The 13296-nt window shown below is 41.5% G+C and overlaps 1 protein-coding gene across 2 annotated transcripts in view; it reads left to right on the top strand.

The window, feature by feature from the left end:
* Positions 1 to 13296, top strand: part of RNF214 (ring finger protein 214) — a 62559-nt gene that overhangs the window by 10130 nt on the left and 39133 nt on the right. For both annotated transcript variants that reach the window (XM_059707788.1, XM_059707789.1), the window contains 2 exons: positions 2197 to 2337; positions 8840 to 8979. In XM_059707788.1, the coding sequence (XP_059563771.1) occupies positions 2197 to 2337; positions 8840 to 8979 (281 nt within the window). The remainder of the gene's footprint in view (positions 1 to 2196; positions 2338 to 8839; positions 8980 to 13296) is intronic.

The following is a 13296-nucleotide window of genomic DNA, read 5'->3' as shown; positions in this document are numbered from 1 at the left end:
GACCCAGACCTGCAGGGGAAGGCAGTTGGGGGGGGACCAGCCCTGCAGGAGAGGGCAGTTGGGGGCAACCAGGCTGGCAGGGGAGGGAAGTTAGGGGCGACCAGGCCTGCAGGGGAGGGGAGTTGGGGGTGACCAGGCTGGAAGGGGAGAGCAGTTAGGTGTTGATCAGGCTGGCAGGGGAATGGTTAGGGGGCAGTCAGGCAGGCAGGCAGGAGAGCGGTTCAGAGCCAGCAGTCCTGGATTGTGAGAGTGATGTCCCAGATTGGAGAGGGTGCAGGCTGGGCTGAGGGACACACATGCCACCACCACCCCTCCCCCCCCCCGGCCCCCCAGCCGCACGAATTTCGTGCACCAGGCCTCTAGAGTATTATATAGTTGTGTATGCCCATTTTATTCCTAGGCAATTAGTTTTTGAAACTTAGAGAACTTCACATTTATCTTTGCTAAAATGGTCCTCTTGATTTTGTGGCAAAAACTTCCACCCCTTTAGTGAATGCATAGCTAATATATATTTTTCAAGAGGAAGGATAATGCTAGGAAAGCCCCCTAGGGTCAGGTAGAGGTCTTTAGGGGAAGATGTGTTAATTGAGTGGAGAAAGGAAAAGTGCTTTTATTAACCATATAAAAGTGAATATGTAGAGCATGTTGAAGGACTTGAGCAAATGGAAATAAATAAGTTATTGGAACATATAAATCAGATGATGCCAATGAAAACTTTTAAATAGAGAGTAACAACTCAGGAATTATTAATAACGGGCAGGTAAAAAGATCCCAGAGACTAGAGGCCTCATGGAGATGTGCGGGGTAGAAGAGAACCTCCAGAGAAAGGAGGAGAAGTCATCTTTTATTGAGCACTTATGCTAATCAGTTTATTTACACAGAGTATTTATTTTGTCCCCATAGTTTAATGTGGGGTTTGGATGACTGTATAGCAATTGAATGGGCCAACTAAAGTCAAAAATACACTTTAGTATTAGTCTGAAACGGGTGGAAACTGTCAGGCAATTGGGCCAGAAGAGGCCCAGGATTGTTTTGTTCGGTTGTATTTTTCTTTAAAAAAGGCACTGGGCCCTAGCTGGTTTGGCTCAGTGGATAGAGCATTGGCCTGTGGACTGAAGGGTCCCAGGTTCAATTCCAGTCAAGGGCACATGCCTGGGTTGCGGGCTTGACCCCCCCAGTAGGGGGCATGCAGGAGGCAGCCGTTCAGTGATTCTCTCTCATCATCGATGTTTCTATCTCTCTCTCCCTCTCCCTTCACTCTGAAATTAATAAATTTTTTAAAAAGGCAGTGGAACTAGGCAGGTATTAAGCTTAGCGGCAATACAAGAAACTGGCTCCAGTTTTATTTGCTATTTTCATGCGTTTATGGTAATTGCCCCTACCTTATACCGCTGAGTTTTAAATTGATCCTCTTTAAGTTTTAGTGCCCTTTTGAAAGGTAACCACAATTTTTCTTGATTTACTGATTTGAGGGAGGCAGAGCTGAACTGTGTTCCTTGCTTCTGCTCCCTACTTTATATGAGAGCTTGCTGAATTGCTCAGTCTGAATCCCTAGTTCCCTAGACCTCTTTGCGGGTCTGTAAGTTTTCAGAGCTAATGATGTAAGAAACCCTGTTTCTGGACGCATTTTGGTAGGTGACGTGTTCTTTGTTTTTGCCCATTCTTTCTCTTAAAGGATGATAAAGTGCCTCCTTCCTCTTATTTCCTAGAGCAGGGATTGGGAAACTTTTTCTCTAAAGGGTCAGATGATAAATATCTTAGGCTTCATGTATGTGCTCGGTTGTAACATTCCACTCTGCCATTGTAGTGTGAAATCAGCCTGTAAGCCATTGACTATGGTGTGTTTCTATAAAACTTTTATTTACAAAAACAGGCAATGGCTAGATTTGGTCCACAGGCGATGGGTTGCCAAACACTGCGTTAGAACTCCCTATAATGGTGGAAATATTTCGTGTCTGTGCTGTCCAATATGGTAGCCACAAGTCACGTGTAGTTATGACCACTTGGAATGTGGTGAGGTAAATGAGGGGCTGGATTTAAAAATTTTTTATTTTAATTAGTTTAGGTTAACACAGCCACATGTGGCTAGTAGCTGCAGTTTTGGACACTAGAGCTCCACACAGTGCCTTGAGCAGGTGACTGGTGAGTGTTGCAGTTAAATTGGGGATTACACTTTTCTTCTGTTACCACCAATAGGATAAAATGATGACAGAGAGAACCCTGTTGAAGGAACGTTACCAGGAGGTCCTGGACAAGCAGAGGCAAGTGGAGGATCAGCTCCAAGTGCAACTAAAGCAACTTCAGCAAAGGAGAGAAGAAGAAATGAAGAACCACCAGGTTTTCTGTTTATGTTAAAATTGTCAATGAGTAAAGTTATAGTCCCTAATCAAACTTTAATTTTGTTTCCAAGTTAATAGAAATAGAAAAGTAGTATTTAAGTTTTTAATGGTTATCATAGAATTTTAAGGATAAAAATAACCTTTGAGGGCATCTTATTAAAACTCTCACTTCTGTTTTAGTTTAGAGAGAAAAGGATTGTTTACTTAATATAATTTGTTGGTGTAATTGACAGTCTTTCTAGGAAATAATTTATTAGTCTCTTATCACATATTTAAAAATACAATTGTAGGTGGATTAAAAACCTACATATAAGAAGTGGAAAAATCTTTCAAATTAGAAAAAAATTTAGGAGAATTTATATATATAAAAGGCTAATATGCTAAGTGTCTGCCCAGGTAATGACATCACATAGCAATGCCTGGCTTCCTCTCCCTAGCTACAACTAGCCTCCTTGCAGTTTCTTCAGCCCAGGAACACAACTTGCTTTATAGCCAGGTGCAAACATTTCACACTTTAACCAAATGTCTGTGAAGTGTTTTCCTGTGCCTCATCTCATTTGATCCTCACAGTAGTCCTGGAGTAGGTAGATAGGAGACTCGGTGGAATCCTATTTTCTTTTCATTAGCCAGAAAACGGAGATTTAGAAAGCTTAGAAACTTGACCTGACTGAAAAGAAGAAATGGTGGACCTTGAAAATGACTTCAGGTTTTCCCACTGTGCAGAATATAGTCAAACAGCTGCAGTTAAATATTTTACCCTTTGTTCTCCCTGCGTGATCTACAATAATAATCTGCTTTGTGTTGATATTTACTGCTGTGTTGCTGACAATTACCTGAAAGAGAAGTTGGGGTGCTTCACTGGGCTGGAAAAAGTTTAGCTACATCAGAAAGCAAGTCTAATTAAGCAAGTTTGTTCCATATTATAAAAGGCTAAGTCGACTGGCGCATGCACGATACATATAAAGCTCTCGCTAGTGCCAATCGCACGCATGTGTTTCCATCTGTCATTGTGGATCGTGAATTTGGTTCACACTTCTATAATAGAGAAAGGTCATATAGTCATATTAAAATATTTCTTCTAATTAATTTCCTTTGAATGTGCACGAATTCGTGCACCGAGTGACTAGTACAGTGATGGAGAACCTTTTGAGCTCGGCGTGTCAGCATTTTGAAAAACCCTAACTTAACTCTGGTGCCATGTCACATATAGAAATTTTTAGATATTTGCAACCATAGTAAAACAAAGACTTAGGTTTTTCTTTCTTTTTTTTTTTTTTTTAAATATATTTTATTGGTTTTTTACAGAGAGGAAGGGAGAGGGATAGAGAGCTAGAAACATCGATGACAGAGAAACATCGATCAGCTGCCTCCTGCACACCTCCTCCTGGGTGTGTGCCTGCAACCCAGGTACATGCCCCTGACCAGAATTAAACCTGGGACCTTTCAGTCCACAGGCCGACGCTCTATCCACTGAGCCAAACCAGTTTTGGCAAAGACTTACGTTTTTGATATTTATTTTATACTAGAGGCCTGGTGCACAAAAATTTGTGCAATGGCGGGGGTGGGGGTTGTCCCTTAGCCCCACTTTTGCCCTCTTACAGTCTGGGACCCCTCAGGAGATAACGACCTGCTGGCTTAGGCCCGCTCTCGGGTGGCAGAGGGCAGGCCCAATCCCTAGGTACAGCCCCTGGTCGGGCTCAGAGCAGAGCTGATTGGGGAGGTTGCGGTGCCACCCCCTGTCATGCACAGAGCAGGGCCAATCAGGGGGTTGGGGCGCTACCCCCTGTCACGCACAGAGCAGGGCCCATTGGGGTTTGGGGAGCTCCCCCTTGTCACACACAGTGCAGGGCCCATCAGGGGGGTTGGGGCTCCGTACCCTGTCACGCATAGAGCAGGGCCGATCAGGGGGTTGGGGAGCTCCCCCCTGTCACGCACAGAGCAGGGCCGATCAGGGGTTTAGGGAGCTTCCCCCTGTCACGCACAGAGTAGGGCTGATAGGTAAGTTGGGGCACCGCTCCCTGTTACACACAGAGCAGGGCGGATCAGGGGGTTGTGTCCCCGTCTCCTGTCACACACAGAGCCGCATGGCGATCAGGGGGTTTGGGCGCTGCCCCCTGTCACACTGCTCCAGGGGCCAGGAGGCCTCGCAGCTCCGCTGATCCTGTTGCCGGGAGGCCTCGCGGCTCCGCTGATCCTGGTGCCGGGAGGCCTCGTGGCTCTGCTGATCCCGGTGCTGGGAGGCATATCACCCTTTTACTATATAGGATAGAGGCCTGGTGCATGGGTGGGGGCCAGCTGGTTTGCCCTGAAGAGTGTTCCGGATCAGGGTGGGGGTCCCGCTTGGGTGCCTGGCCAGCCTGGATGAGGGGATGATGGCTGTTTGCAGCTGGTCACACCCCCTTCAGGGTGGGGGTCCCCACTGGGGTGCCTGGCCAGTCTGGGTGAGGGGCTGAGGGCCGTTATCAGGCTGGCGGGTGACTGAAGCTCCCAACCTCTCCTTTTTTTCTTTTTTTTTTTATTCTGGGATTTATTAGCCTTCTATGGCTGTCATTGGAACTGAGAGCCGGCTTTAGCTCTGAGGCTCGACTCCAGCTCTGAGACCTCGGCTGCTGATCTGGGTTTGTTTGGGTTCTATAATTGAAACACTGTTGCAACTCCAGCTCTGAGATCCCGGCTGGCTGAAAGCAGGTTTCTGGGAATGGTTTAGCTTCTATAATTGCAACATTGTTTCTTAGAGTTGCAGCTTAAAGGTCGGCAGCCGCAGGCGGGGAACCTTGGCTTCCTCTATCACTGGAGCAAGTAAGCCTCCTGTTCGCTTCAGCTGCCAGGCTGCCGGCTGCCATTTTGGTTGGCAGTTAATTTGCATATCTTGCTGATTAGCCAGAAGGGTAGCAAAGTTACAGTTAACTACCATGTTTCTCTATTATTAGATAGGATATTTAAATGCCACTTAACAAAGAAAAATCAACCAAAAAAATGAGTTCGCGTGTCACCTCTGACACGCGTGTCATAGGTTCACCATCACTGCTCTAGTATATATATAAAATCTCAAGTTGCAAGAGATCGTTTTAAGCCAGGCAGAAAACCCAGAAGCCACAAAAAAATTAATTATATGTAATTAAAAATTTTTGATACAGCAAATGACACAAAAAGTAAAGAAGATCAATGTTAGACTAAGAGAAAATATTAGTAGTACATCTGATGAAGGGTTTAATATCCATGACATTCTGAGATTCATGTAAATTCATGGTAAAAGTCACATAATCGGAGGGGTGGGGGGCAGGAGGGAGGGGGGTAAGAGATCAACCAAAGGACTTGTATGCATGCATATAAGCATAACCAATGGACATAAGACACTGGGGGGTAGGGGAGGCCAGGGGATTGTCAAGGTTGGGGGAAAAAAAGGGACACATATGTAATACCCTTTGTAATACTGTAAGCAATAAAAAAAAATTAAAAATATATATATATTTAAAAAAAAAAAGTCACATAATCTACAGAAAACCAGGGAAGGTTATTGTATTAGTTCTCTATTGCTGCTGTAACAAATTACCATGAGTTTGGTGGCTTAATTTATAGGTCAGAAATCCAACATGGGCACCATTAGGTGAAAATCAAGCCCTAACTGGTTTGGCTTAGTGGACAGAGAGTTGGCCTGCAGACTCAAGGGTCCCAGCTTTGATTCCGGTCAAGGGCATGTACCTTGGCTGCGGGCACATCCCCAGTAGGAGGCATGCAGGGGGCAGCTGGTTGATGTTTCTCGCTCATCGATGTTTCTAACTCTCTATCCCTCTCTCTTCCTCTCTGTAAAAAATCAATAAAATATATTTTTAAAAAAAGAAAATTAAGTTATTAGCAAACCTGCAACTGAGGTACCTTCCCTTGACTGGGAATCAAAACTGCGACCCCTTTGGCTCAGTGGATAGAGCTTCGGCCTGCGGACTGAAAGGTCCCAGGTTTGATTCTGGTCAAGGCATGTACCTTGGTTGCGGGCACATCTCCAGTAGGAGGTGTGCAGGAGGCAGCTGATCGATGTTTCTAACTCTCTATCCCTCTCCCTTCCTCTCTGTAAAAAATCAGTAAAATACATATTTTTAAAAAGTTCTTTTAAAAAAAAACTGCGACCCTTTAGTGTACAGGCTGATGTTTGTGGAGGCTGATGCTCTAACCATTGAGTACACTGGCCAGAGCAGGTCCTTCATTTTTAAAGACCCATGTTGGGATTGGATTGGGCCTACCCAGATAATCCAGGATTACCTTCCCATCTCAAGATTCTTCCCCACATCACATCTACAGAGTTTCTTTTCCCATGGAAGGTAAGACATTCCAGGGATTAGGATGAGAAAAAGCAAATAGGTAATAAGTATATGAAAGAAGCACAGCCTCACTGGTGCTCATTCATTTACTCAGAAACTATTTTTTGAGTTCCTGATCTAGGCTGTGAAGATTTAGTGGTGAACCAAACATAGTCTCTGCCTTCATTGAATAGTTATTATAGTTGGAGGAGACAAACAGTAAAAACAATGGGAGTTAGGGCCCTACCAGCGTAGCTCAGTGGTTGAATGTCAGCCTATGGACCAGGAGGTCACAGTTCGATTCCTGGTCACTATACATGCCCAGGTTGTGGGCTGGATCCCCAACGTTGGGCGTTCAGGAGGCAGCTGGTCGATGATTCTCTCTTGTTATTGATGTTCCTCTCTCTCTCTCTCTCTCTCTCTCTCTCTCTCTCTCTCTCTCTCTCTCTCTCTCTCTCTTCCTCTCCCTACCTCTCCCTTCCTCTCTGAAATCAATAAAAACATATTAGAAAAAAAGCAAAAGAATGGGAGTTAGGGAAATGCTCATTGTAATTAGTTACCATTCCTCCCTCTCCCCCCCCCCCCCCCCCCCGCAAGGGATTGGCAGAAATGAAATAAGTTGTCAAGTGTGAGGAAAAATGTGTTCTTTTTCAGACATTGGTAGGAGTATGAATTGTTATGATGTTTTTGGAGATGTTATTATGAATTGTTGGTTAAAATTTAAAATGTACATATACTGTGACCTAGCAATCTCAGTATTAATGGGTCTGTTGAACAGAAATAGAAGTTTTTGTATGAAAGTGTACACATCTAGAGTGTTTAATACAGCATTGCTTATAGTTACAAAAAAGCTGAATTCAACCTGATGGGCTCTTGACAGAGAATGGTCAGACAAATTGCATATATGCACATTATGTCATATGCAGCCATTTTTTTTTTAAATATATTTTATTGATTTTTACAGAGAGAAAGGGAGAAAGATAGAGAGTTAGAAACATCGATGAGAGAGAAACATCGATCAGCTGCCTCCTGCACATTTCCTACTGGGGATGTGCCCGCAACCCAGGTACATGCCCTTGACCGGAATCGAACCTGGGACCCTTCAGTCCACAGGCCGACGCTCTATCCACTGAGCCAAACCGGTTTCGGCTATGCAGCCATTTTTGAGTTAGATCTATGTTTATTGACATTATCTTCATTTCAAGTAAAAAAGAAATCAGGATACAGAATAACATATATAAAATGACCTCAGTTAAGAAGACACAAAAACAGTGAAATACATAAGTATACATGTGTTTGTGTGAGAATGGAGAAAAATGTGAAAACACAAAAGAGTCAACGCGTTGATTATTTTATGGATGGAATTTATGTGAATTAGGGAGTGACTTAATACTATCACTTTTTTGTGTGTGTGTGGTTTTCCATCTTAAATTTTTTTTTATTGTCTAAAGTTTTACGTATGTCTCCTTTTCCCCCGATTGACATCTCCCCGCCCCCCCCCCCCCCAAGCCATTCCCACCCCGGGTAAGCCCCCACCATCCCAGTGGCTATGTCCATTGGCTATGCTAATATGCAGGCATACAAGTCCTTTGGTTGCTCTCTAACTCCCCCCTCCCCTGCCATTTGTCTCTGGCTCTATTTTTGTTCAACAAATTATGTTGATCATTATATCCCACATATGAGTGAGATCATGTGATATTTATCTTTCAACTTTGTCACTTTTTTATAACAACTTCATATTAATACATACATATATATATTTGTTAAATAGTGAGAAAAGAAAAAAATAACATCACACGTAATAAAGTAGGACCATAACAAAGCAAAACAAGACCATATTTGTTGAAAATAACAAATTCCCACCCTATGCAAGAATACCTTTCTCAGCATTCTTGACTGGTTCATTTAGCCTTTATTTGAACACCAGTAATGGAGAGCTTATTGCTATACAAGGCAGTAAATTCCATTTTTTGAACAGTTAGAAATTCTTTCTCCTCTTGAATTGAAATATGCTTTAGTGTAACTGTCTTCTTTACATCTGAAAACTGGCTTTAGGAGACACCCATCAGCCAGCTTCCTTCAATTCAATTTGAGTTTACTAAATTCAATATGTTAAATTGTGATAGTTCAAAATAACTTTCAGACCAAAAGAACTAATTTATTTCCTTCTTTATTTGTGTGTGCCTGTAATTGTGTGGGACTCAGGAGATATTAAAAGCTATCCAGGATGTAACGATAAAGCGAGAAGAAACAAAGAAGAAGATAGAAAAAGAAAAGAAAGAGTTTTTGCAGAAGGAGCAGGATCTGAAAGCTGAAATTGAGAAACTTTGTGAGAAGGGCAGAAGGTAAATGATGCTATTAAGAATAAAAACCCTATGTATATGTGTATGTGTATGTGCATAAGGGGCCAGTCCTGTTTGTATTTCTAGTTTCTTTTCTTTCAGTTTAATTTTTATTTTAAAAACAAGTACACAAATAAAAATCCTCTAATGATTTTAGCTTTTCCTGTACCCTATTTTAGGGTTAATAAAGGAACTTTCAGAGATTCATTAATACCTTGAAATAATAGCAGCTAATTGTTGGGTCCCAAGTTTGATCAATATTTTGATAGGCATCTACCACCTATTTTACTTGCTTTATAACCTGAATTTTTAAAGGTTCAGTCTATGAGAATACTTTGATTATATTTATGCTATTCAGTACCAAAAGTAAATTTCTAAAAGTAACACTCTAAGTTATTCGTAAAGAATTGTATAGTGGATCTGTGTCTGTCCTCTTGGGCACTGCAGCAAGAGTAAGATGGGCATAGGTCTTGATCACATTTTCAGTCTTTCAGATTCCTTAGCCTGAGCTGTTTGGAAATCAAAATAGCTGTGAATACCATGGTGACTTTATTTAAATTCTACTAAAATGTATTTTTCTTTATCAAAGAAATTTTGGTTTGCTAATATGTGAAAGAGCTAAGTGAAAAGTAGCAAGCTCATTTGCTGAATCATTTTCCAAGCATAAAAGGTGATAATTGTGAAAGGCCAACATGAGAAAGAATGTTTAGAAGATGGCCTAAAGACCAATTAGTTGTTCTGTTGAGAATCTAGTGATAATGATTAGAAGATGGGTCTGTGATGAGCCATATGCCAGCAATTATGAAGAATGTATAAGAAGCAGAACACTGTACTAGGCTTTGTTGTCAATCCAAACAGCTAACACCACTGCCCAACAACATGGCCTGTGCCATCGTCTTCATAGTCTCTGTGTAGGCACCTGTAAGCACCTTAGCAGCAGATATCTTAAACAGCAGAAGTTGGGAAGGTGAGTCTGTAATTTTATAATAAGCTCCATGAAATATTTCCTTTTGGTATGTGCTTCATACACTCTACATATCTCTCTTCTTTACCATCTGATTGGGTAGCTGCAAATGGTGATTGATAACAATTTGGTAGTCTTAAGGATGCAATTGGGTTTTTTTATGCATGTCATGCTTTCTGTCATTCTGTTGAATTTGTCTAAAGTAAGTAGGGGAAGAAGTAAAGAAGTAGGGGAAGAAGTCTTCTGTTTGTATCTTTGTTCTAGCAGTGATGTATAGGTTTAGTTTAGCATTCTATTAAACATAGGAATTGTGGACACAAAGATTTTGGTCATTGTATTAATGAGTATGCTCAGGCTCCCATAGCAGAGTACCATAGACTGGATGGCTTAAACAACAGAAACTTATTTTCTCATAGTTCCCGAGGCTTGAAGTCCAAGATCAAGATGCTGGCAGGGTTGGATTCTGGTGAGACCTCTCTTCTTGGTTTGCAGACGCAACTTCCTTCTTGTTGTGTCCTCACATGGCCTTTCCTCTGCACGCACACTCCTGGTGTCTCGCTTCTTCCTATAAAGACACCAGTCCTATTGGATTACAACCCCATCCTAATGACATCGTTTGATTTTAATTACCTCCTTAAACACCCTGTCTCCACATGCAGTCACATTGGGGATTAGGCTTCAACATACGAACTTGTGGGGGCCACAATTAAGTCTATAACAGACATATTCGCTATTTGTAGCTCTTTCATGCATTTGGCCAACCTTTATTGAATATCTACTGTAAGTCAAACAGTATGGGTCTGGAAAATCAAAAGCCCTCAAGGAGCTTATTGGTTAATAGGGGAAATAGGTAAATAAATGGATAATTACAAAAGAGTATAATGATACCAGGATACTGGTACCATTACAGCGGTTCTCAACCTGTGGGTCGCGACCTCTTTGGCGGTCGAACGACCCTTTCGCAGGGGTCGCCTAAGACCATCCTGCATATCAGATATTTACATGACGATTCATAACAGTAGCAACACTACAGTTACGAAGTAGCAACGAAAATAATTATATGGTTGGCTCACAACATGAGGAATTGTATTTAAAGGGCCAGAAGGTTGAGAACCACTGTCTAGAAGAAGCATGTAACCAGACTGGGTAGGGAGAGTCAGGACTTTCCAGGGGAAATTATTCCAAAATTGAGTCCTAAAAGATAAGGGGAAACAAGACCAGCAAGTGCAATGTATCATCCTTGGTTTGATCCTGCGTTAAAGAAACTATAAAGGACATTTTGGAATAATTGGGAAAATTTGAATATAGACTATACATTAGGTAATACTATCAATGCTAAATATTTTGAATGTGATTATGGTTTTTGTGATTATGTAGTAAGTTGTACTTGTTAAAGTTTTAGGGTTTAAGCCTCCTCTTTGTTAACCTCCAAATACAATCTAAACAGTTATGTGAGTAGCAGCAATTCATAAATTGTATGTATAAGCTTTCTGCCTTTTAATGGTAATAGTGAATTTTTCTGACACTTGTCAATTAACTTAATAATAAAGATCATCTAATTTCAAAATAAAATAAAGTTTTAGGGTTTAAGTTTTATGATGTCCAACTTTCAGGTGATTCAGAGATAGAGGTAAAATAAATATGGCAAAAAAGTGTAACTGCTAAATCTAGAAAAAGGGCATATTTGTTCATTGTACTACTCTATTAGTTTTTCTGTTGGTTTGAAACTTTCAAAGAAACATTTGCAGTGGTGAGAATTGGCCAGGCAAAGAATAAGAGAAAGACATTGCAGGCAGGAGGCCCCCAGGGAGGTAGCGACAGATGTGAGGTGGAGAGGAATGAGCTGCCAAAGTAGTTAGAAGCCAGATCATAAAAGACTCACTCACGCGGTAGAGGGTTTGGGTTATTGCCCTGATAGAGATTTTGAAAGATTTTAAGGTGCGAAGGGTAACAAAGGATGAGATTTGCATTTTAGGTCTATTACTTTGATAGTTGGAAAGTAGATTGGGGTAGTGTAGAGGACCCTTCGGATGACTGATCTGTCAGGACCGAGGTTAGAATAATGGTGGCCCAAACTCAGGTGTTATCAGTGGGGGGGCAAGAAGTCAACATGTTTGTAAGATGTTGGGGGTAGCACCGGTAGGTAGACCGGGAAAAGTCAGAGTAACTCCCATGTTTCTGGGTTGGAAAATTGGGGTTCTTTTGCGAAAAGGGATTCTTTTTTAAGGTGTCATCCATTGTACAAGTTTCAGCTTAAATCTCCCTTCTTTGTGAAGTTTTCCTCACATTCTTCCTGAACTAATTTCTTTCTCCTTGGAACACCTGTCCGGCTCTCTGTGCATTGTGTTCTTTTACAGCAGAGTTGAGAGCTGTGTACCTGATAATTATTTGACAAGTATTTGTTGAATCATTGGATAAGAAACTAAGAGAATTTCACATTGATATTATATAAGCTGAATTTACTTAATAAAATTCTGCTAAGTTCTTTGTACTATTTGGAGGTAGTCTCTATACATTTTAAGGTACTTAAATTTTTAAAGATGACAGTCCAAATTGACCAAAAAAAAAAATCAAATCAAATCAAATATTCAGGTTAGTCATGTATTTGATGATTTTTCCCGGACAGCTGGCTCCTATGTCATGGATGTTTTCTCTCTTTTGTGAGGGCTCTTTCTAGTTCCCAGCTTGCATCCTTCAAGATTATCGCTGGCATTAGAGAGTGAGGCTTCCGTGCTAGTGCTCTTCTGGGACCGCACTCCCTGCCTTTAATAGTGACGCATGGAGAATGGCAGCAAGTGGGGCTCTTCCAGAATAACCTTGCAGTTTAAAGGACGTCATCAGTTGATTCATAGAAGTACTAGCTTAGAGCAAGCAGCAGAAAAACTGCAATATCAAGCATGATTCTTCTTTTCTTCTAATGTTCTGAGCTTACCTGATGAACTCCTGTGACAGAGCGATTGATTATTGTTGGAAGCATTACTTTGGATGTGATGTAAGAGTCTATGCTAAATTAAAATTGACAGGATTCATTTTGTCCATTTCTCACCAAGTGCTAGTTTATTGGGATGCTTAGAAGTCCTAATAGCTTGTCTAGCAATCAATAAACCTAGTGAGTGTTTCTTATGTGCTATAACAGTGAGTCAAGCTGTTCCCATATTTTGATCCCATCCTTCAGTCTTCCTAGCTTTCTGTCTCATAACCAGTAAATATACACTTTGAGCACATCAGGGACTTTTTCTTGTTCGGTGACCTCTGTCTATTTTACACTAGTCTTTTTTTGTTAATCCTCACCGAGGATATTTTTTTCTCATTGATTTTTAGAGGGGGTGGGAGGGAGAGGGAGAGGGAAAGGGAGG

Source organism: Myotis daubentonii, chromosome 9 (assembly GCF_963259705.1).
Source record: "Myotis daubentonii chromosome 9, mMyoDau2.1, whole genome shotgun sequence".
Lineage (NCBI taxonomy): Eukaryota > Metazoa > Chordata > Mammalia > Chiroptera > Vespertilionidae > Myotis > Myotis daubentonii.
The sequence above is the reverse complement of the archived record's forward strand: the minus strand, read 5'-3'. Positions and strand labels throughout refer to the sequence as shown.